This window comes from Pteronotus mesoamericanus, unplaced genomic scaffold (assembly GCF_021234165.1).
Source record: "Pteronotus mesoamericanus isolate MK-2021 breed Mesoamerican mustached bat unplaced genomic scaffold, CSHL_Meso_final scaffold_85, whole genome shotgun sequence".
Classification (NCBI taxonomy): Eukaryota; Metazoa; Chordata; class Mammalia; order Chiroptera; family Mormoopidae; genus Pteronotus; species Pteronotus mesoamericanus.
The window spans coordinates 187,859-212,617 of record NW_026555329.1 but is presented as its reverse complement, the minus strand read 5'-3'; the positions used below and the strand labels follow the sequence as shown (position 1 = coordinate 212,617).

The 24,759-nt window shown below is 40.7% G+C and overlaps 2 protein-coding genes across 3 annotated transcripts in view; both read right to left on the bottom strand.

Moving 5' to 3' along the window:
• The window catches only part of SCRN1 (secernin 1), a 54,613-nt gene extending 49,742 nt beyond the window's left edge, over positions 1–4,871 (bottom strand). The window contains exon 1 of one of the 2 annotated variants that reach the window (XM_054563877.1): positions 4,771–4,871. The gene's annotated coding sequence lies outside the window, so the exon portion shown is untranslated. Of the gene's footprint in view, positions 1–4,642; positions 4,744–4,770 lie in introns of those variants that run through there. The other variant, XM_054563878.1, reaches the window with a different exon arrangement.
• Positions 4,872–15,703: 10,832 nt separating this feature from the next.
• FKBP14 (FKBP prolyl isomerase 14) lies at positions 15,704–24,759 on the bottom strand. The gene is made up of 4 exons (XM_054563861.1): positions 24,446–24,759; positions 21,852–22,003; positions 18,853–18,980; positions 15,704–16,423 (listed from the first exon to the last, which is right to left on the bottom strand). Exons 1-4 carry the CDS (start codon positions 24,640–24,642, stop codon positions 16,265–16,267), a joined length of 636 nt encoding a protein of 211 aa, XP_054419836.1. The 5' UTR covers positions 24,643–24,759; the 3' UTR covers positions 15,704–16,264.

Below are 24,759 nucleotides of genomic sequence, written 5' to 3'. Positions count from 1 at the left end.
CAGGGATGCTTTGAATTATGACCTTCCTCTTCCCACCATCTGTTTTCCCTCCCATCTAAATAACGCATTGTCTGTTCTCAGCTTTTCCCATTAATGTGACTTGATATGTACCTGTTAACTCTATAAACTGGAATTTTAAAATACCTTCCCATTCTTAAAATGGTGGCATACCCTCTGTTCCTGTAAAAAAAAAACCAATTAGCTAAACATTCATTTCCTACAAAAGAAAGAACTATTAAGATTTAAATCTTGCCAGTAACCAGAGGATTACTTTATATCTAGCAAAATGGACTTAAAAGCTATTTTATAAATGTCTATTTATGCCTCAGCCATTCATTGTGTTTTACCATTAGGAAACATATCCCATTTTATTATCTAAAGGAACATTTGTACATATATATGCATATATTAGTATGTACATATATATGTGTGTACATACACATTTTAAATCCCTATAGCAAGCTCATATTATTGGATTTTTACTTTTATTTATTTTTTTAATCCTCACCCAAGGATATGTTTCTTCATCTTAGAGATAAAGGAAGGGGGAGAGAGGGACAAACATCAATGGGAGAGCAAGACTGATTGGTTTCCTCCTGTATGTGCCCAGATTGGGAATTGAACCCACAACCCAGGTATATGCCCTGACCAGGGATCAAACCTGCAACCCTTTTATATAAGGAACGACACACCAACCAACTGAGCCACCTGGCCTGGGCTGGACTTTTAATTATTTTTAAAAATCTGAATACTTCAGTGCTTAAGAAGGACGTTTTAAGACATCTCATTTAATTCTTTCAGGTCAGCGGGGCACTGCTAAGAGCAATTTTAAAATACACAAAGGTTTTACTTTGAGAGAAGCAAAAAATATTCAAAAGGGCACATCATTTTAATTAGCATTTTTTTAAAAGCCTGATGAATTACACCAGCATGTATTTTGGGCCCCTAAACACCTACAAGCACTTTGTTCAACCCATGGAGAAACAGAGCTAAAACCATGTTTTCAAGGTCTTTGTCGCCTAGAACGAGAGGCACTCATGTTCACAACCACAGCAGTAACTCAACTTAAAAACAGTGATCAGGAATGCTTACGGGAGCTCTAAGGGGCAAGGGGCTCACCCTAGGGGACAGTTAGGTTAAAGGACTAACCTCTAAGAACAGAAGAGGAAGGAGCTCAGATGGGACTCCGGCTGGGAAGCCCCAGCTCCCTCGCTTCCGGTCCCCCTGAGCGCTCATTCCGATGGTCTCCCTCAATCCATCCCATCTCCCTCCAGTTTCTGTTCAGCTTCTCTCCTGCCACATCCACTCCACGGTCAGAATCGAACGCCTCCACCAACCTCCGCTTTCTGTGAATGACCTGGACCACCAGAAATATGATGAGAGATAGATGCGAAACACACCCGGAACTTTGTGTTTTCTAGTAGCCACATTTAAATAAGGGAAACTGGTGGAACTGTTTTCGATAATATAGTTTATTTAAACCCAAGATGGCTAAACTAGTACTTTAATGTAGAATCAATATAAAATTCCTGGGAAGGCAGAGACAAATGTATTTAAAAAGTAAATAAATTAATTTAAAAAAATAAATAAATAAAATTCCTGAGATATTTTAAAGTCTTTTAAATATAATTTTTCAATATCTGACGTGTGTTTTCAACTCACAGCACATCTCACTTCAGACTAGCTGCGTTTCAAGGGCTCGCAGCCACGTGCGGCTTGTGGCTCGTGAACGGGACACTGTAGACCGAGGTTCTCTCTGCAGCAAAGACGGTCCCAAACCTTCATAATGGCTGATTACTGCTGGATGAAGGGATCATGGGTGACTTTTAAAAAATAACTTCGGTTTACCTGTATTTTTTATTGTTCTCCAACAAACACAAATGGCATGTGTTTATGTATTTTAAAAACTTGTGCTTTTAAATAGCTTTGGCATCTCAGGGGAATTTAAATGAATGAATCTCTCATTCATTCCCTGGTGCTTTTTTTTTTTTTTATGGTTCGCGTGGTATCCGCATCTGTCGTCACTTCCACATACCGAGCCAGACCTAGCTTCTAACTCCTTCGCCATTGCAAATTATCCCCCTTCCACCTGCAGCCAGCCCACTCTCCTTCTGAAGATCGCTCGGTGGGAGGCACAGCAAGCCCAGGAGAAATATTTCCCACATCCTCCCCACCTCTGCACATACTCACCCATGCACAATTTCTGGTTTTGCTTTAGTAGATCTGGAGTCACTGGTATGATGGGGACAATTCAAATTCAAATCAGAAAAGGCCTCTGTCTTCAGAGCTGCTTTAAAGTACTTTAAAGGAGGCTTGTGATTTACTTGTACTTGAAATTAGATACTATGTTCAAAAACTATTAAATGCTTTCTTTCTTTCTTTCCCTCTTTTTTATGGCCTACTGGGTTTCCACAAGCATCAGCAACTAATGTTTAGTCAGAGAATGTGCTTCTCACCTCAAAGGTTAGGACTAAAATAATGTTTTCGGAGTTTAAATATAGAAGCAGTTTAGTCACTGCAAAAATGTGAACAAGATGCACAGGCAGCTTAAGTTAAATCGGCTGAATTAGGAAACCTACAGACTTTTAAAATTCATGGTACAGTTTGGTTCCGGGCTGCTCTGCTTGCCACCTTCCTAATGATGGGTTCGCCCCTTTCCCCGGGCGTTTAACGGCGGCGCGTGGAGCCCTGCCCTGGGGGAGTTTCAGGACCTGGGCTTCAGTCCTCGCTGCCATTTCCCCACCAGGTACGTGACCTTGGGTTCTGGCCGTGCCCTGTGCTGGTTGGAGCTTCCCGGGCTGAAAAAGAGGGGTTGGCAACACAGGCCCGGGCTGTGTTCCCGAGCTGCTTCTGGAGTCACGGTCCTGACCTTTGTGCTGTCTCCCTCCATCCTATTATCCCCCAAACAAATGCCTCCTCCTGCATCGCCTCCTCCTAAGTGAGAAGATGGCTGGCAGTACAGCAGGGACACGGGAAAGAACGGCTGTTTAAAAAAGAGAGAGAAATCCTAAAATAAGTCCCCTTTCAAGAATTCCCCATCCTCTGGTGCCTCAGCACCTGCTCACCGCGTTAAACCAGTTCCTGCAACAAAACTTGCTCTAAGAACCAGGCATTTGTTATGGGTACGGTTCTTGGATGATGTTGACATTGCAGACCCAGCTCTCTTAAAAATCGGTTGTGGGTACAACACAACCCTGAAGTTAGGCACCCAACAGACGTCAGCAGCCACATAAATCAACATTAGTGGAACCTGGAGACAATCAGATCAGAATCCCAGAGAGTTGTTATTAGGTCTTTGCACTAGCTGTTGATTAAGTTAGGGAAAATAAATGATAGGTCCCCAAACTTCCCACCTAACCTCCTCAGGACCCTACAGTACCCTACAATCTAGCCTGCTGCAAAAATCACTCCCTTCTCCTCAGGGCTGGCTGCAGCGACTCCCAGGAGAGCCTTCCTTGCACGGATTCCCTTGGCCGAGGCCTCCGCCGGGGGCGGCTCATGTTAGCTGTGGTCTGGGCCGTTTCCGCCTGGCCTGATTTTTCATGCTGCCATTTTGAATTAACATAGGTTTTCTCTGCCACTGATGCATCAGCTGGTCAGGTTTGGAGCACAGTAGACACACACGCTACCGGGAAGCTCGCCGCAACCTAATTCAAGACACTTGCAAGCCAGAATTAAACGGCAAATCCAGAAAGCCCGTGTTATTTAACGGAACCCTGACTGGGTTTTGAGTCACAGCAAATGACAGCTCCCTTAGATGCACTTGGGTTTAGGGGACATTTTTAACCCTTACCGTCAATTGTCTAAAGTTCAAGGGTTCCTGCTGCTTTGCAGACCACACTCATCTCAGCGTTGTCGCCAGATAATCGACGCCCGGACAGACAGGAGAACCGAGGACGCAAAGGCAAACTGAAGTGGCTAATCATCCAGAAATGCCTTCATCCCTTTTACCAATAAGTGCCCGCCCCCCACCCCCCGGCAGCATCGCGTTCATCTGCCCCGACATCCCTTCCCCACCAAGAACCGCCCCGGGTGTGGCTTGAGGACAAGTTGTATGAAGTCCCGGCCAGCGTGGCGGAGAGCAACAGCCCGCGCGCTTGCCCCTAAGGGAAGGGCTGTCCCCGCTGCACGATCCGGGATCGCGCCCTGCGTGGACGTGGGGACAGAGACGAGCCCCCGGCCTCGGCCCCGCCAGGCAGCCATGTTCGCGCGAGCCCACCCGCGCGGCAGGTGCGTTACCTCCCGGGAAGGTGCCTGGCCCGCTCCCGCGCCCCAGCGATGCCCGAACCCCGGCAGCGATCCAAGGGGTCGGGGGCGCACAGGCATCCCCCGCCCAGTGGGGCAGTAACTTCGATATCAAGAATAGGAAACAAGGGAGAAGCAGGCTGGAGAGTTTTCGGAGAGTTAAAGGGCTATAAGGACAAGGATGGGTTTGGGGTGTGGACCGTTGGGGACAGGTTCCGACCGGCCTGCAGGGCTCGCGCCGAGGGCGGGGCGTCCCTCGCTTGCGCCCCCGCAACCCGCAGACCCCAGTCACTCCCAACCCCAGTTCGAGGCCACCCATCCCCTGTTCCCCCGCAGCCCCCAGCCCCCAGCCCGTCCCAGCCAGTCCCCGCCGGGATTGAGCCCCGGGGAGCGCTACCCGCGGGTTCCGAGGGACAGCAGGAGGCGACGAGGCGCAGCAGACGGCGATGGCGGCGGGGAGTGCAGTCTGCGGGGAGAAGCGGTTCCAGACGCCCTGCGCTCCCGGTCCTGCCCGCCGAGGCTCACCTGCGCGGCGGCGGGCTCCGGGCGCGGCTCTGCGGTGCTGATGCTGCGGCCGCCGAGGGTGCGGGTGCCGCCGCGGGCGCGACTACTGCGGCGACATCCGGGGCTGCAGCGGCAGGGGCGGAGGCGGCCGTCGGGCGCTTCCCCCTCCTCAGACTCCCGGCGCTCGGGCCCGCCGCCCCCGCGCACAGTTGGCCCGGCTCACGTGACCGCGGGGTCCACCCCGCCTCCCCCCACCCGGGACCGGGGGGCCGCGCAGCACCAGCCGCGTCCGGGCCACCCGGCTGCAGCGCCGCGCTCGGCTCGGTAGGGCAGAGCGCCTGGCGGCGGGAGGAGCGGACGACAGGGCGGATCTCGCGGCCAAAGGTGGCTCTTTGCTCGAATTTTGTTTCTTGATCACCGCCGGGATGGCAGCTAAAGGGAGAACCAAGGCTTTAAGAAATCAGGCCCCGCTTCCTCCGGGCGCTTCCCCAGGACTCCGCCCTTCGGTTGCTACGTGGGGCCTTGGTGCCTAAGCAAGATTTCCCCGCGGAGGAACGTGTCCTGTACTTTGTTGACTCACATGTCCAAGCCAATTCCCTGGTTTTCAAGATGCCATCCTGTGCGACGTTGATATGCCCGACCCTATGCCCAGTACTTGGGCAGTGGGCTCCGAAGAGGTTAAGGAACTCTCCACTCCCCCAAGGTCACCCAGCAATGGCAAAGCCCAGATTCTATACCTGGGATAATGACACGGACAGGTGACAAAGGTGTGTGTGCTGCTGGTGTCAAGGTCATTAGTCTGGACATGACCATCTCTCCATTAACAAAGACAGACTCTTCCTTTTATGAATCAATAAAAAAAAACTATCCTGTACAGAAAAAGTTCACAGGAAAACAAATGCAATACCACTCAGGCACATGAAAAGTTATTAAAGCTCACTTACCTGCTAATCCACTATACAAGGTAGCACTTTCTACCTGTCAGATTAGCAAAAATCAAAAAGTGTTATAACCCCCGTGGAGGACAATTTGGCCACATCTCCCCAAATAACAAATACATATAGAGTCTTTGGAGGATTCCACTTCTGGAACTTATCCTACAGATATGACACAGGTGTGAAATGACAGGAGTACGAGGTTATCCATTGCTATATTATTTGTGCTAGCAAAGGTTGGAAGCGAGCTTCCATCAGTCAGGGACTATTGAAATAAATTACAGCACAATACAATGGAATGCTATCCAGCGACTTAAAAAATGAGGACGATCACTATGGACTGATACGAGAGATTCCCAACCTATACTAAGCAGGAGAGGGAAGCCATGTGCAAAACATCATGTGTGTCATCATTCGTGGGAAGAAAAAAATATGTCTGTGCTCATGTGCAAATGCACAGAATATCTTGGGAGGGATATGTTAGAAACTGTAATAGTAGAGGCCACCAGGGAGAACCGGGTGGCTTGACGGAGGGAAGGAAAGGAGACTTTTTTGCCTGTCTTTTGAATGTTATGCTAATGCTTGTGGTTTGCCACACGAGCAAATGGATAGTAGGAGGGGGCTGAGGGAATCAGGGCAGATCATACTATAGAACAGAGCCTTGGCACTCATACTCTCGGAGCACAAAGGGACCTTATTGTGCATTTCATCCAAACGAGGGAACTGTAGCCAGTGAGTTTAAATAATGTTAAAGATTCCTAGATGACTTGTTCCTGGGCCCGGCCCAGGTCTACTGAATTCAGAGTCTCTGAGGCTGGGGCCAGGAAACCTACACTTTGTCATGCTACTCACTAATTCTCTTGCACATTGAAGTCTGAGAGCCAGACCTAGTTTAAGGGCACTCCGCAAGTCATCACCACTAGAAAACAAATCCAGTTCTATGCCTTCCTGTAGCCATGATGTGTCGCTTTTCCTGTAAAGGATGACATCTGCACACCATGCTCCTCTTTTGGTGGCGGCGTGGAGCACAGATAGGGGGCCTGCCAGGCTACCTAGTGGGCCTGAAATCTTTGAAGCCTATTGACATGTCTCCACACAACCCCAGGGCTTCAGGGCCAGGAGCCCGGGGACACCTGAAGAGAAACGTCTGCTTTCCCCAAGGTGGGCACGAACAAGCTTGTTATATTTTTAGCAACATTTATTAAACAGCAGGAACACACTTCGTCTCTGCTTTGCATGCGGGAGACAGACCCTACTGCTATTGAAGCCTCAGAAATAGAGATAAGCGAAAGAACAGCCAAACAAATATGGAGAACATCAAAAAATATCAATAAGGATTTTAATCATTGGCCTCTATCAATCATGTAGGGTGTAGGTGCGAATTAATTATAAGATTTCTGTGAGCTACTATGCAAAGGGGAAAAAAAATCGCCTAAAATAGCCTGCAGTTATTACACAGTCTTTTATACTCCATCTAGCCATGTTCAGAGATTTAAGAGCTAATAAATAAAAGCATACCAGATTTTCTTTTTTTTCCACAGAGGGAGGCAAAGATTTTTCTTTTTCCAGAAAGAAAGGGGGTGGAGAATAGGGGGGTGGTAATTTCAGCTTTTATGCATTGTCATGCAGAGAGACTCATAAAATCTCCCTCTAGTCACCTGTATCAGGGGAAAAGCACTATGGAAACATTTCTGGATTTATTTACAAGCACTAATATGAAAATAAATTTAATGAGGAAACCATAAAGTATTAGATCCTGACAGGTCTAAAAAAATGTCAGAACTGTATTTCTTCATATATACCCCCAGTTTGGATTACATTAAGTACTTCTATAAATTTCTAGTTTATTCTGAACATGAGTACAGTCAACCTGGACTGGAGGAACGGGAGACAATTAAAACCAATAGAAACTGACCATGACAATGGAGGACCAATTTGGCTTAAGCCTCCATTGTAGGCTGACTTCTCTGGAAGCAGAAATTGTGATGGTACTTTGAGTATAAGGGCTTTATAGCAATCAACACACATGGAAAAAAGGGACTAGAAACTGGGTTGAACGGAGGAAGGAGTTGAACTGCAATGAAAACCCAACAAATTCTTAGCCAATATGATAGAGAGATCTAGAGCAAATATTGCCCATCCAAATGTCCTGCATAGAGTCAGGTCCTCAGACGCCACCTTGCTCAGTTGACAGAAGGGGGCTGCCCTGGGAATGGCATGACTTCTACATCGGTAGGGCTCAGCAGGTGAGGCAGAAGGAGCTGACCACCCGTCTAGAAGATACACTCAGTGTCTACCACAGTAATTAATATCGATGTTTGCAGTTCGGAGTAAAGCTGCTACCAATATCCATCTGCAAGTCTTTGTGTGAATGTAAGTTTTCATTGTTTTTAGAGAATACCTAAGAGTGGAATTGGTGAGTCATTTGACAAGTATATATTTCAATTCATTAAAAGCTGCCAAACTGTGCTCCAAAGTGGTTTTACATTCCGCAATATATGAGAGGTTCAGTTGCTCTACGTCCTTGTCACCACTTGGTGTTGTCAGTTTTTTAAATTTTATCCATTCTAATGAATACATAGTGGCATATCATTGTGGTTTTAATTTGCATTTCTCCGATGATTTATGATGGTGAGCAGCTTTCCCTACCCTTACTGGCCATTCATATAGCTTCTTTTTCTTTTATCCTCCCAAATTCAGATACTCCAATTACACAGACGTTAGACCCCTTGGTATTGTTCCACAGGTCATTGAGGTTATGTTCTTTTTTTCCCCCTAGTCTCTTTTCTCTCTGTGCTTCATTTTGAATAATTTCTCTTGGTATTTTTTCAAGTTTACTTGTCTTGCTTCTGAAGTCTCTAATTTGCTGTCAAATAGTCTCAGTGGAATTTTTATATCAGATATTTTATTTTTCATCTCTTGAAGTTCTATTTGGTTCTTTTTCTATCATTCATTTCTCTCATAATGTGTTTTCCTTTAAATCCATTATCATATTTACCTTTTAATAGCCATTTTAAAATTCTTACATACTGCCCTGATGGGTGTGGCTTAATTGGTTGGGTGTCATCTCACAAAACTAAAGGTCACTGGTTCGAATCCCAGTCAGGGCACATGCCTGGGTTGTGGGTAGATTCCTGATCAATACTTCTCTCTCACATTGATATTTATCTCCCTCTCTTTCTCCCTCCCTTCCCCTCTCTCTAAAAATAAATCTTTTAAAAAAAATCTTACATGCTGATTTTATCATTTCTGTTGGTTTTTAATCTGTGTTTGATTAATCTCCTGCTTCTTTGTCTCTCGTAAGCTGTCTTTGGATGCCAGACTTTGTGAATTTTATGTTGTTGAGTGATGGATTTTTTTGGTATCCCTTTAAAGGGCATTGGACTTTGTTTTAGCAGTCAGTTACTTAAGAATCAGCCTCACTCATATGAGGCTTGCTCATACACCATTCAGGACAGCTCTAACAGACCTTTAACTCAGCAGCTACTGAGGGTTTGCCATGCCTCTAGGCTCCAATGAATGTTCTTTGTAATCAATAGGTGATTCTGACTGGTAGGAACTTGAACTATTTATTTCCAGTTTGATGTGTGTTCTGGGAATTATTTGGTGTCTGGCTCCCCAGCGGTTGTCCTTTCCTGAGTTGTTGTTTGCCCAGTCTGGCAGAGTTTCACTGCAGGCAAGCACAGAATCCATAAAGGACTCAAGAAAACCCTTATGCAATTTTTTTCAAGTTCTCTTCCAATTAGTTTCCTCTTCTCCTGAGCTCTGCTCCACAGATTCTGGCTGCTTTCACTGCCCTGAGCTCGGATCCCTGTTTCTTCAACCCTACAGGACAGCAAACAGGTCTCTGGGGTTTCTTCCCCCCTTCTCTCTGCAATGTATGACGCAGGGAGTGCCTCCAAGCAGAAAGTGGGGGTAATTGCAGGCCTCATCTCATTTGTTCTCTCCTTCTTGAGAATCGCAATTCTTCTTTGCCTGCTGTCCAATGTCTGACAAATCTGTGTAGATGCCAGTATCCCCTATTTTTCAAAAGTTTGAGTGAGGCCACTTTGCTTTTATGAAAGACGTCCATTAGTATCTGTTTTCACTAACTTTAAACCTGAAGAGGACTTCCACTTTTATGGAAAAAAAAATTCAAAAGTGAAAATAGCATTTAGCATTTGTTTTGCAGCAAGCCATTATAAAGACAGCATGCACCCCAAGCAGCAAGAGTGGCTCTGCTTTTGCTCTATGTTAGCATTAATTTAGGTTTTATGTCTTCTGAGGTAAGATTTGGTAGGCTATTTTGGGGGTCTGGGAATGCTCAGTTTTTTTTCCATATAAATTAATGGTAATAGCTTCATCACTTTATGCAATTTTGGCTTATGAAAAGTTTGATAGCAATGCTCTACCTCTGGATAGTGAGGGAAACCTGTATTTTGCCCAGTTTTCTAGTTGTTCCCAATAGGACAGCCAAGTCCCATAGCAGATGTGGAAATCTAAGAACACTTATCCTAATAGCTCTAAGGAACCAAGTGTCCCTGATACTGACTTAACTAGACACATAATTTTAAGAACTACAAATGCATAGTTTACTTATAGAACTTCTTCAACATACTGGTTTAACAAGAAACATTTATCAAATGCCTGTACTAGGAATTACAGTCTTGCTCCAAAGATGAAAAAGGCACATCCTAGCCTCTCATCTCAAGAAGTCAGAGGCAAGCAGTAAAGTATGGGAGTAATATATGCATATATTATGTGGTATTGTCAAGGTAACATAAGAATTATGCATAGATAAATACATTTATCTAGCATATTGGGAAATGTAAGCACATTTAAAAGATGATCATAAATGAGGGTTACCCAAACCTAGGTCATTGAAAAAAAATCATCAATGACAAATTTGCCTTTTCTTCTAACCAGTTTTATTGTCTAAAGAGCCCTATGCAATAATCTGGAGGCGTTTGAAGTACATGTGTAATTGAGAAATGCCTTTAGTACATTGCATATAGAGGTATTTTCCACTTAGTGCTTCTCTTAGTGTATAATTGTAACAGAAGGAAAAAGATCTGTCATTGGGCAAATCGCATTAGGAATAAATGACAGACAATATTATGTGAATGAGTCACTCACGTGTGGGTAAGACAACCTGTGTAATTGCCTTGTATATAATCTTATAAGAACCAAAGAAAGGAGCTAACAGAAAAGCCATGAAAAGATGAGAAGGAAAAGTATTAGTCAAGATTGGTCAACCACCTGCCTTACTTCCACGACAACCATGTTTAGGGGGGTTAGTTTTTTGGATTTGATTACCATAGAAACAAACCTTTAGAATGCCCTCAAATGAATTTACAGAATTACTGCCCATATTGAGTATAAACAACACCGGGAGATTATAAATATTAAAATCTATTTTCAAATTATTTTCAGAATTTAAATGATCCATCAAGCCTTTTGGACATTGCTCAACAACCATCAATTGTATTTTGGCAAAAGGTGTAAAATCCTATCCATTATAATTAGGTGATGGGTTTCTAAATTAAATTATTTAAATGTGCCATTTCAATGATTTCCATTTCATTTTAAGTAAAATTAAATGTAAATGGTTTTGAGGAATTATTAACAAAGAAGTGTTAGAAAAAAATTCAAGGAGTAGATTTGATTTACTATTCAGTCTTACTGTAAGAATCAATTAAATTTGGTAGGCTGTTTGATTTTCTTTAAAGATTATAATACAAAGTTAGTCAATATTCTGAACTTAGTTTTTGAAACAAATTATTATGTATGCACCACACTCACTGCTGTACCTTTAGGAGCCATTCGTGGGTTTAGTCAGCTGTACAGCCAATATAAATGGGTATCGCTGAATCTTCATCTTGTGACCATCAAAAACAGACTAGAGGATTCTATGATGAGAACTGGGAGTCTCCTCCAAATACTCTCTTGCACATATGTTCTCCTAGCTAACATGTGTGGAAAAGGCCCACCTTAGGCTATGCAGTTTTAAAATAGGGCATGTTTTGCCCTGATTGGTGTGGCTCAGTGGATTGAATGCCACCCTGTGAACCAAAGGGTCACTGGTTCAATTTACAGTCAGGGGACATGCCTGGGTTGTGGGCAGGTCCCCAGTAGGGGGCGCACAAGAGGCAACAACACATTAATGATTCTCTCCCTCTCTTTCTCCTTCCCTTCCCCTCCTTCTAAAAATAAATAAAATCTTAATAAAAATAGGGCTTGTTTTTAATATTTTATGCACCTGAGGCATGTTTTAATATATGAAATCTTATGCAGCTTTGTAAAAGTTGAGCCTCTAATATCTGCAATTTTAACACCACTCCTCACTTGAGATAATGTATGACTTTAAACAGAAGTTACCATTAGTTCTTTTTCCAGTTCTTGAACGAAGGAAACAAAGTCCATCTAAATTGCTCTAGGGATTTTTCATTCAATTAAATAGACTCCCTGCATTCTATGAGTGATTAAACAATGATTCCACCTATTGACAGAAGGTGCAAAATTTTAGTATATTTCACAGAAATTCCCAAGTGGTATGTAACTCAGCTCTTACTAGAGACCAGGGGATAGCATTCACTGTACTTCGGATTTTTAGAATAAAATCTCAGTAAACATCTCATGCCATTTGTTTTTAGATCATAAAATAGAACTGATGTTAGCCTAGCTCACAGGCACTTAGATTGCCTTTGAAAATCGCGGGCTGACGTATCCTAACATTGTCCACTGCGTACCAGAGGCTTCATTGGCAGCTCAGCACAAAGGACCTGCAAACAAAAGAATCCATAGACGGTGTGTGTCCCAGGCCTCCAGGACTCTCCCAGAGGTTTGCACCCTGCTCCTGTGATCTCTGTACCACATCAACATAAGCCACTTAATCCCTCTGCGAAACTGCAAGCTAAAGGGGTAAAACAATTACTGTTGGCTTTACACAAAGAACTAATACGAAATTTTACCTGAATTATAACTGAAACAACTTTGCACTAAAGTTAACGACAAATTTTCAGAGGGGAAATCATGTGCTAGAGAGAGCACTTCAATAACTATCTTTAGTAGAAAACATTATATACACAGTATATAGTTTATGCGCAGTATATAGTACACTACATAGGTATATATACATACAAATGTACTCATGCATTCACGTATATACAGCCATACATTTTTGAGATAATAGTTTTTTTCTAAAATCTCTTGACTGTATGTTAGTCTAAAGGGAGTGGGTTATAAGGAGTTCTGAATAAATAACAGGATAATTTTGAGAAAGCCTGAGGCCCTTTTCTTTCTCTTAGTAGGGTTAATACAATGATACTTCACTTTTTAACAAAAAGGTGAGAAATGTATTTTCTCCATTACATTGCACCAAGTCCTTTTTTCTCCTCTTGCAATTTCCAGTTTTACAAGTTTTCTGAATTAAAAATTTTCTTAAATCATTGAACGCTTCTTTTCCCTTTTCATGGCTATAAGAATGAACATTGGCTTTTTAACTTTAATATGTTATATGGCAACATACCCTCAATTCAGTGAGGAGAGCAAGCATGCTGATATCTAAATAGCCTTACAGAGGTAAGCAATATCCTGTAACATGAATACGATGAGGACTACAAATTCATTTCCACAAGGAAAGTTTCAAATAGCTAATCGCCTATCTGAAACAGAAATCATTTTCTTGCAATTTTTATAGCATTTCACTAAATTACATAAGGTATTTTATAGCACTAATTTACTCAGTAGGCATTAATCATCATAATACCCACTCGTGACACATGATAAAATCCCAAACCAAACCAAGAGTGACAACTACCATGAAAAATACAAACAACAAGCCCACACACTCTTTCTCCAGTACCCAAAATTCACTATTAACTGTCGCCCTCAATGCTAAGGTTTAATGCTTATTTACTTCAAAACATTTTAGACCAAATCACAGCTTTCCTTACAAATATATCTGAACAGAGCAGATAATCAGACACATTCAAAATGTCATTATACCTGTCCCCAAACTACCTGTCCATCTTCCTTCTTTGGTTTCGAAAGAAAACCTAGAAAACCAGTTAAGAAAATCAATAAAGCGCTGAAGAAACTGGTGAAGAATTTTTCACAAAATCAATTATTTCAAATAAACTTTATTTTGAAAAGAATACCATAACATAGTACTATAAATTTAAATGACACGTCCAGCAGTATTAATGAGTCAAAGTACGTACAAGTGGAGTCACAGTTTGTGTCTGATTATTCCCACAAATGAAAAGATGCAAAGAGAAAACTCAACCAAAAAGGCAGCGAACTCCAAGGGACCCATGGCCTACTCACATGGTTTCATTTCATGCTTGTGTCTAAACGTTTCAATGGGAATTGATACAGACTGACAGGAGATAAAGAAATGTGCTGCCTGAATGATCAAAATTCTTTTTACTTTTCTTGCTCTGCCAGAGATAGCACTGTCAGTAATGTTTCTACAAAGTAGCACCATATGACAAGCTACTTCCTTCCTTCCCCCTCCTCACACCGCATGAGGCTTTCTGTACCGGGACTTGGAATTCCTCTGGTTTGAGGAAATGGCAGTTTGATCTTAAGACTTTTCTAGATATAGCTGATCTCATCAGAGAAAGGTTAGTGAGGAAAACAATATATAATCAGTGAAAGTATTCTATTTATGATGCAATAGTTGTTCATAATTCTTTAAAGAAAAAAAAAATATCTAGAGCTAAAGAGGAATGAAAAGACTAAGATACACACTAGGAACTTCATACCACACAAGGGTTTTAAGGCAATTTATTGTTGACCCCAAGATTATTCAAAAAAGCCAGAGTCATTTCTGGATCAAGGGGAGAAATCTAAGGCACCAGAAATAGCCAAGTAAAGTATCTTCGAAGGATAAGGACCCAAAGACAGAAAGCAAGTTGAAGAGAAAATTAGACCCAGTGAATGCAATTTTTACTTTTCAATAGTAGAGGGAAGTAGAAAGATAAGGAACTTGGAGACTGAAATATGGTTCAGTAAGTTAGCTGTTGACTTTAGTCAACAATAATCAATCTCTTTGAATGACAATTTCCTCATCTATAAAATAGGTACATTAAGATCCATCAGCTTTTTTCATGGGCTTCAGATCAATGAGATTTAAAGTCAAAGACATATTTGCAATCACTTTGTAAAGGATAAAAGACTGTTCTTAGTAAATGGGAATTTGGACACTTTTTTAAAGTTATTAACGATAAAAGCCAATTGAATGAAACATAATAAAATCATCAAATTTTTCAAACAAGCAAACAAAATATAACCAGAGACATTGAAATAAAGAACAAACCAACAGTAACCAGAGGGGAGGGGGGAGGGGGATAACGGAGAAAAGAAGGGGAAGGGTCATGAAGGAACATGTATAAAGGACACACGGACAAAGCCACACAGGGGCAGGGTCAAGGTTGGGAGGCAGGGATGGGTGGGGCAGGGGGCAGTGGTGGGGGAGAATGGAGCCAACTCTACTCAAACAACAATACAAAATAAATAAATAAATACCTTTTTTTTTAATCATCAAATTTTTGACCCAGGATAGACCTTTTTCAATAGTAGCTGCTGTGGGTCTGCCTTTTTTCTGATGGGGGCAGTAATGGGAAAATGCTGATTAGTTAACTGATCATGGCACAAGGTCATTCTACTATAACACACCAGTTACAGACTATTACCTAAAAACCAGGAAGTGTAATCCATTAGCCTTAAAAAGTAAGCACTGACTAAATCCAACTTTCTACCTTATCTACAATATTTTGACACATTTAAAAAAAACATAAATAATTCATTCTATTTACCATGATAAATCAGTAGCAATCAGGAACCAAACCTTATACAGGGTGGGGCAAAAGTGGGTTTACAGTTGTGAGTACATGAAACACAGATTGTTCATGTATTAGTATTAATTATTGTATTATTTTCCATATGAACAACCTACTTCTGCCACACCTTGTATAGCTTAAGTCCTAGGCAGAAAGTTCAATGTATACATATTGATAAGTTGTTAACTTTGTTAATCATTTTAGCATTGCACATCTCCTCAGTAAAGCAGTAACTTAACAGTTACAAGTAGAGTTCAACAACCATTTTCCTGTTTGTTCATGCATTAGCTCAAAGGCAGGCACAGACACACTGTTTCATTATCACACGAAAATAGCAAGCTTTGCTATTTGGGCTATTGTAAAAGGCTTTACAAATGTCAGTATCTACCTTAGAGAAAACAGAGGGAAGCAGAAACGGAGGGTGCTGATTTATGCTATCCTTGCCCTTATGTTGGGCATGGTCCCAGTTGCAATATTTTAAAATTACAAGTGAGCCCTAACACTTCATATGTGAAAGTAGAAAATGGTCCAGAATTGTTCTTAGTCAAAGACAAATACATTTTTCTTCCCTATAACTCACCAGAAAGAAATGGGTACTTAGAAACCCAAGGGGTTCTTTAAATAACATTCAGAAAAATACATAAAAATAAAAAAAAACAAAGAACAGAACAAATAATGACAAAAAATAAGGCTTTCTTTAAAGATGGATGCCCTCTCTTTAAGAATGGATACTATATAAAATAAGCAGATATATCCCTATAATTCATCATGTTTATATGTAAATTCTCTGGCAGATATAAATCCATCTTTGTCTTCATCTTCTTTATCAAAAATATCCTCCACCAAAGCGTCATGATGACTTTCATTCACCACTGCACCATGCTTTTCAAATTCCTTCTTTAAGTACACTTTCACCTACAAAATAACAGGTCTCGTTAATAATTCTAATTCATGAGACACCCATATCGATCGAGTCAATCAATATCACAGACTGGTCTGGTAGCTCATTTAATGATATATAACAACTACTAAACAATTACTTTATGGTACATTTCAAATGACAGTAAAAGAATTATAAAGACTTTTTTCCCTTAAAATCTCTTGCTATGTTGCTACAGTAGAGACATAGAACGTCACTCCATGGCAAAGATTAGGCTTCTGTCATCTCAAAAACACCCAATGAAAGCATACTACCTGTTCTTAACCTGAGTCTAAAGAAAGCCAAGCATTTCTGAAAGACTTATCTTTCAATCCATTCAACCATCTACATCATGTTTTCTAACAAGGGTCAGAATTCCAGACATTTCTCCTAGAATCCGATTAAATAGTGGCATTTTTTAATTTAAATAAGTGTCCAGGAGTAGTACATGCTGGGGATCTGGCTATGATCACATCACATGACCTTCCAATCTCAGAAATTTCAGCAAAATCCAGCCTGATGAGCAGCGCTTAGACTCATGTTTCCATTTTCATTCCGGTATTTAAAGATGGAACAAAATACTGCTCCCAGGTAAACCCTAGGCTCACTATAACGGAATACAATCTGCACTTTAATTTTTAATTATATTCCTATTATTCCTTCTTTTAGATCAGCAACTTCAAATCCCCTCACCTCTCCCTACCACCAACATTCAAACATATAATATATATTTATTTTTAAGATTAAGGTGATTTAATGTAATTGCAAAAAAAAAAAAAAAAAAAAAAATGTGACGAAGGTCTGCCCTGGCCAGGTAGCTCAGCTGGTTAGGTTAGAGTATCGTTTCTATATGCCACGGTGTGGGTTCAATTCCCAGTCAGGGAACATACAAGAAGCAATAAATGAATGCGTAAGGAAGTGGAACAACAAACCGATATTTCTCCTTCTTTCTATCCCTCTTCCTCTCTCTCTAAAACAATGACTAAAAAATTTAAATTCAAAAACTAAAATTAAAAAAAAAGATGATGAAGCTCTATAAATTAATGTAGAATATTATTTCTGGGATGTATTGTGTGACTAAAGCAAGATGCCAAGTATTATGTATAATATACTATTTTTTTGTGTAAGAAAGGAGAAAATCGAGAATGTATTCATGTTTGGTAGAATTTGCATAAGGAAATCCTAAAAGGATAGGTTAGAAACTAATAAAACTGGATACAAAAAGGGGTATATTACACAGCAAAAGATATGGGTGGGGGAAAGGCTTCTTGATAAACATCTTTTTTAAATTGGATTGATCTTTTTGAACCACATGAATATTTTGTATAGTCAATATTTTTTAATTAAAGGAAATTAAAAATTTATCTTGGATCAAAAATGTCCTATGACTGGTAACAGTATGAGGTGTTGTAAATTTAGTAGCTATGGATCATAGTGGTTCATAACAACTTAGCCTATACAAGACTTAATCATTGGCTGGCCATTAAAATCAAATTGATCCAAGCATAAAAAGAGACTTGATTTCTGACCACCCAAGTCTTGAGGGAGAGCATGAGTAGATTTAAAAAAAAAAAAAAAAGGGGGGGGATAAATATCTACCTTCACTTCTTTTTCCATAGCAGCACGACTAAGATAGTGTAGCAACGGCTGAGAAAGCCTACGTGAATTACAGGAAGAAGGTTTCTCCCTTTTCCTTACTCAAACGCCAGGAGCTTGAGGGGTCTGGAAAGGTCCCCTGCTGTGGAAAACCAGGGGCTCACAGGGACAAAACCGAGCATGTGAGTTGCCTGCGGCTAATTGCTAGGAAATCACTACAAAAGGCATTTCACAGTCAGTCTATAGGTTTAACTGTCCACAGGAGATATTTCTCAGGATATCTTATGTTTCTGATACAGTAACTCCAAAATGGTAATTGTCTCAAAAACTCAGGGCAGCCCTGACCAGTGTGGCTCAGTTGTTTGGGCATCGTCTTACAAAGCAACGGTCACCAGTTCAATTCCCAGTCGGGGCACATGCCTGGATTTCGAGTTCAGTCTTCAGATGAGGCCCAAATGAGAGGCAACTGATAGGTGTTTCTCTCTCACATCAATGTTTCTCTCCCTCTCTTTCTCCCTCCCTTTCCCTCTCTCTAAAAATAAATAAACAAAATAAAATAAAATAAACTCAGGGCAGGGCAGGATACAATCAACCTTAGACATTAGGGAGAAAAAGAAAAGTGAAATAAACGGTATTTTTTGAAGGGTCAATATAGTTCTCTCCGAAACAATGATTTCCTATGAAAAAGTCCATTTTCATAGCATAGGCATTTTAAGATGTATAAATAACATTGCATTCAAGTTAAAAATAAATTTTCTTTAAAAACATATCTCTTAAAAAGTGAGCTGAAAGAAGGAAGAAAGAGAGAGGAGGAGGAAGGAGCGGTCACCTCATCTTTGGAGAGTTTCCAGTCATCATTAAGGTCCATTTCTTGGAACGATTCATGGGATCTCGGTCCATTTCGAATCTCCAGGAGATCAATGTTAAATATCAGTGTACTCTCGGGTGGTATTTTACCTAACAGGAGGAGAGAGAGGGGCCCAGTTATATTAAAAAGATCCTAAAGTGTTAAGGATAGAAAACTTATGGTACTGGACAAAATATTCTTTCAATTGAATTAAATGAGGAGCCCACCTAAGACTATCACATGTGATGGAAATTACTTATAATCATAAGTAATTATATTTTACTCAAACAAATAGTAATCATATTTTACTAAAAAAAAAAAGAATAAAGAATGAATACTCCAAACTAATAATCAAAAGCAGTCTGTTTTTAGCGTTGCAATTAAAAATTGTTTTACACACACATGCCTAATGGCCTGGGTGTTAAAATTTCAAATATAATTAAGTCAAGAATGACTAAATAGAATGGAGTCAAGAATGACTCAAAGTGCTTAGCTATTTCAGAGTTACTTAGAGTGAGTTACTAGCTTGGGTCAGAAAGCCTTGACCTAGAAATATATAAAACACCGCCACTTCTACCGCTGGAGGCGGTTTACGACTGAGTGAGCTCTGATGTTGCAGTATCTGGGACCACAGCTTACTCCCACCCATCTCTGGGCCTCAGTTTCCCAACCTGTAACATACAAATGACAGTCACGCCCACCTCAAGAGTCTGTTGGGAAGATGAAGGAAGGTAAGTCCATGCAAGATACTTAGCATTATGTTTGGTAAGTAGTAAGCTCTCAATACATGTTACTGAGATACAATTCTCTTGTAGGCTTTAAAAACAATTCAGAAAGGATTAATAATTCCAGAAAGTTGAAAAGCACCCTCTCTGACATAGGACATTATACATATGTGAAAGAAATTTCAGGAGAGGGGAGAAATTAAAATGCATTCCTGAGAAGGGAGATATAAATCTTTAAAAGTAAACAGAGCATTTTTTAAAGTCCCAGCGACCTTAAAAAAAATTTTTTTTCTGGCAAGTATAGACAATTTTTTTTACCCGTCTCCTTATAACTATATTTAACGTACAGCTCTAGGTAAACATTACAGGTATTTCCAATCTCCCCATCCCACATAGTTCCATGAAAGGGCACTTGTAATGCTAAAGAGAACAAAACTTACGCCTTGCGCTGTGGCTCTACCACTCCAGATCTAGACAGAGAGGGAGCATGCACTAGGTCGTCGAGAACACTGGTATCTTTCCAAAGGTGGCATGCAAACGAGGTACTACAGGACTACAAAATCAGTGTTAAATATTAGCAGAATTAGTTTCATGACACTCAGTTTGAAGGAAATGACTTAAATTTAGACCCCTACTTGTAATAAAGTAAAATTCAGCTCAATGCAGTATGGAAGAAGAGTAATGGACTAAGAGTACATGAGTAAAATATTAAAGGTGAGACAATAAAGATACAGGAAGGTGAAAGAATACATTTGAACATCAGAGAGACATTTTCTATATGATTTTCTTAAGAGGATTATCATTAAAATAAGGAATGAATTTGGTTAGTAAATCCTACTCTACACCTAAGATTTATATAGCAATTCAAGTTCTAGAATACACAATGCTTCACGTACGACACCTATTTTATTCCTAGGAAACTGGGTCTAGGTCTCCTGCTTTGAAAATGGTTTAGATCTAAGGATGCTGTGAAGTCCATAGTCCCATTACATCCGAGTGGTCCTTCGTCCGGTTCTAATGACTACTTAAAACTTTTTTCTCTTCATCACGTAAGTAGTATGTGCCTGTTGCAGGGATTCTGGAAGTGATAGAACCAGAAATAAAAATAATTCCCAGCCCCATTGTTAACATTCTTATTTATTTCTTTGTGATTCACTTTGTATGTGTATTACTTTTTTCTAATAATTACTATCATAACATAAGATATACTGTATCTTTATTTTCTACTTTTATATATAATATCATAGCATATATATTTTGGATATAATTACCAGTATTTAAATCTTTGAAATGCCATTTTAAAGTAACTGAGCCGTATTTCATTTAGCTAAACTTTCTCATTATGCACTTACGTTGGTTCCAACTTTTTTTTTTTTTTGCCATTAGAAACAACACAGTAATGGACATCTCTATTCACAAATTTACTTCTGATACCCGATTATTCCTTTAGGTGAGATAACAATAAAGGAATCATAGGATACATGCATAGCCTAGGCTTGAAACATCTTCCTGCCTCCTGTAAATAGCCCTTCGGAAAGCCCTGGAGGTTTCCTCTCAAACGACAGGCAGGTAGACAGGCAGGTACGTGTGCCTGCCCTGAAGCAAACCAGCACAAAGCCTCCCTGGACCAGCCGGCCCACTTGCTTCCATTCTCCTAAACTCATTTCCTGTCACTCCATTATTATTTTATGTTAAAGTACCAAAAACTTGATAAACTTTGTTGTGGAAAACTTCAGTTGAGAGTCACACACAGCCCACACCAATAACTGCATGTAAGGTCTTGATAATCTATATTTCAACTGTTCAGCTCATCCAAAACACTTATGTTGAGTAATCTATCTTTCTGCATATGAAAATAGGTTGGAGAGTTTCAGGTGGGGAGGATGACAAAGTTCTGGAGATGGAAAACGGTGACATTCACACAACAATGTGAACGTACTTAATGCCACTGAATGGCACCCTTAAAAATGGGGTTAAATGGTAAATATTATGTTATGCATACTGTACCACATACACACACACAAAAAAGGCCATCATAGTGGTTTCCAGAATGCTTTTCATTGTTAGTTTAGTTCACCATTTAGACACTATGGCTTCAGTTGGCTATTTCAAATGACAATCAAGACATATTTCCCAAAGAAATGCAAATCCTGATTTTACTTCTAGGGGGAAAAATACATAATAGTTCCGCTAACATCTGTCTCCTCATTTAGAAGAGAACTCTAGTGCTATAGAAAAATGTAGAAGCGTTATTACCTTTCCCTTCTTTTCCGTAGCCCAGGGCAGGAGGGATGATGAGCTTCCTCTTCTCTCCTACACACATTCCCTTCAGGCCCTGGTCCCAACCTTTGAGAGCCTCCAGGATGCCCAGGGTAAACCAAATGGGCTGACCATTGTTATGTTTGTGACTACAGTAGAAAGAAAACATATTAGAACATTCCAGTAACTTTTTTTTTATTGCTATGGTACTTTTTTTCCCCATAGTGGTTGAATTTGGAAATTAACAAAAACAGCTACGCGCACACACACACCCCCAAATCAACAACTCCATAGCGTAATTCAATTCACTGTCCATATTTCTTGCTGCAAATTTCACACTGTTGACTCAGCTAGAGAAGTGCAAAGGGCATAAAAATAGAAACAATCAAAAATTATTTGAGCATTTACCAGGTATTACCCCAAATGTGTTATTTCTTTTAACTCTAACAGTGACTAATGAGGCAAGTGCCATTATTCTCTATTGTACAGATGAGGAAACTGAGGTTAAGTGTGCCAGTATATGACCTAACTACAAAGTTCAAGGTCTTAACCCTAAGGTGTTGTTGTCCCAGGAAGGCTACTAGGTGCAGAAGGGGGAGAAAAATAGCAACAAGTGGGTGTGTTTCGGAAGAAGGATGAGAGGCGAAGGAGAATTTATGGCCCGCACATGGGTCCAGACCCGCATGGACACTGAGAGTCAGGAGCACGGCGTCTTCCGGCCTGGCTACAAACCTTCCTTATATATACAGCCTGCTGATGGCTTTGCTGGCTGGGAAAGGCTGCTCTTCCGCCCTTTACCCCCACTCAGACCCCCGTTCTCTCTGCAGGGGCCTACTTGGGGTTACGCAGGAAAGCCTGGGGGGTGGCCACTCAAGGACTGAAGAAGAGAAAGGTCAGGGTGTCCTGGCTGAACAGTTGAAGGAAAGCCAACCTGTGGAGCTGCTGGGGGACTTCAGGGCCGAGCAGTGTCTGAGGCTCAGTTATCTCCCTTTTGGTGCAATAGGGAAAGTGTTCTATACAAGAGTTCCTTGTAGGTGAGAAGGGGAAGTCAGCCTGCTAGGCTTCTTGGGTACCATGGTCACTAAGTCTAGGTAAAGGCCATTACTTCCCCTTTTCCTTAATTTCTCCCCACGATCAAGGTAACAAAATGCCAACTGCAGAAAATCTGGGAAGGGCAGAAAAAAAATAAAAAGAAACAATCTACCACCCAGGACTGACTACAGCTTTGGCACATTTCTTGTCCCGCCTAAAGGATTTGAACCTTTATTTATTTACCTCATAGGCTATGGTTCTAGAAATGGCAAACATTCTTTGTAAAATGATCAATGTATGGTACTTCTTCATCATCCTCAGGGTAGGTGGTTCCCGACCATTTACATGGAGGCTGCATGATAACAGTCCCCTCATCTATTTCTAGATTTTAGTAGCAAATGGCTAAATAATGTGCCATAACCACCACCATAGTCCACATAGGTTTTTGGTTCTGGGTCCTGAAAGAAATCAACCTGAATCTAAAAGAGATCAGATTAAAAATAAGAATATAACTGGAAATTTAAAACACAAATCATTATTACTGTTTGACATCCACTGTGGCAATGGCCTTGTGAATAAGAAGACAGGACTGCTGAGAATTCTATGGCAAGATGTCATTTTGGAACTTTTTGCAAGAGCTAACAGAGCTCAGGAAAGACAGCCAATCACTTCTCTGAAACCTCACAAAAGACCAGATCTGAATGCCCAGGTTTAATAGATGGGTAGATAAATGAATGGACCATGATGGAGAAAAGCCAAAATTTCTGAATCTCCCCAGTATCAAGTACAGGACCTCACATAAAGGAAAAGTTCAAAAAATACTTTTGGAATGCAATAAGTAGAACCAAAGCCTAACTGGAAATCATTACATTTGTAAAAGTTCTGTATGTTGCAATTCGTTTATAGAATAGAAATAATGATAGTGTGACCACATGCAAATCCTTCACTGTAGATAAAGGATTAATTATCCATCACCACACTCATCAATTAAGCCTTTGAATTTCTAACGAGACAAATGATGAAATAAATCATAGTCCTGTGCCTTGATCTAATGTCATTTGTCAGAACAAAAGTTAAATAGGTCAATGAACTAACATTAGCATATCCTACAACAGGCAAATAAATGATTGTGTATTCTCATGAAGTTTCTGTGAAAAGTTTTAAGTCAATTTCACTGACACCAAATTAAAAATGGAATCGAGTCATTGTCTCTCAGGAATGGAGTTTGAGAAATGAGAATTCCTTTAAGCTTTTAAAAAATTTATTGTCTTATTATACCTCCCCAATATTTCCGCAGTATTTCGAAGATTCTAGGTCTAATTTTTACCATTAACAAAATTAACAGCCTTATCTTGACTTCACGTTTCCAATAAAATCTTCAAAGATCACCTTATATAAGATTTGTTTCAAACAATGTCCTTTCCCCAAAGAAGAAAATAAGATAGTTCAGTTTTTTTTTTTAAAGTGGTAAAACTTGGTACATGTTGCTGTTCCTGCCCGTAAACTGGCATGCGGGGGTGGGTTCTTCATTGTTTTACCTGCGGGGTATAATCACTTACGTGGAGTGGAATAAAGAGCCATCCTTTTCTAAATAGCCTTCATAGTGGACCAACATCAAATCTCCTCCTTTGGTCTTGCGATGGCAGATGAACGGCTTCTGGAGCACTTCAATCTTCACTTCTGGCTCAGGGATCAGAGCCCCACTCAAAGAAGTGACTAACAGCGTCACGACCGAGTTCCACAAGAAAAGCCTCATGTTGCTGGAGAAGGAAAGAAGTTCCTACAAAAACAGGGAAAGGACCTCGGACCTCAAAGGGTTAAGAATGCAGTTGATGACTTAAGGACAACGGCCTTTGGCAAGTTCATGACTCTC

Bases quoted from the DNA above. Each gene is read 5' to 3' on its own strand.
- FKBP14 (XM_054563861.1), bottom strand. From the start codon at position 24,642: ATGAGGCTTTTCTTGTGGAACTCGGTCGTGACGCTGTTAGTCACTTCT. The intron at 22,004-24,445 runs GTAAGTGATTAT...TTTCTACTGTAG, and splicing joins GGCTCTTTATTCCACTCCAC to TCACAAACATAACAATGGTC. The intron at 16,424-18,852 runs GTGACCGCTCCT...GTTATTTTGTAG, and splicing joins GGAAACTCTCCAAAGATGAG to GTGAAAGTGTACTTAAAGAA.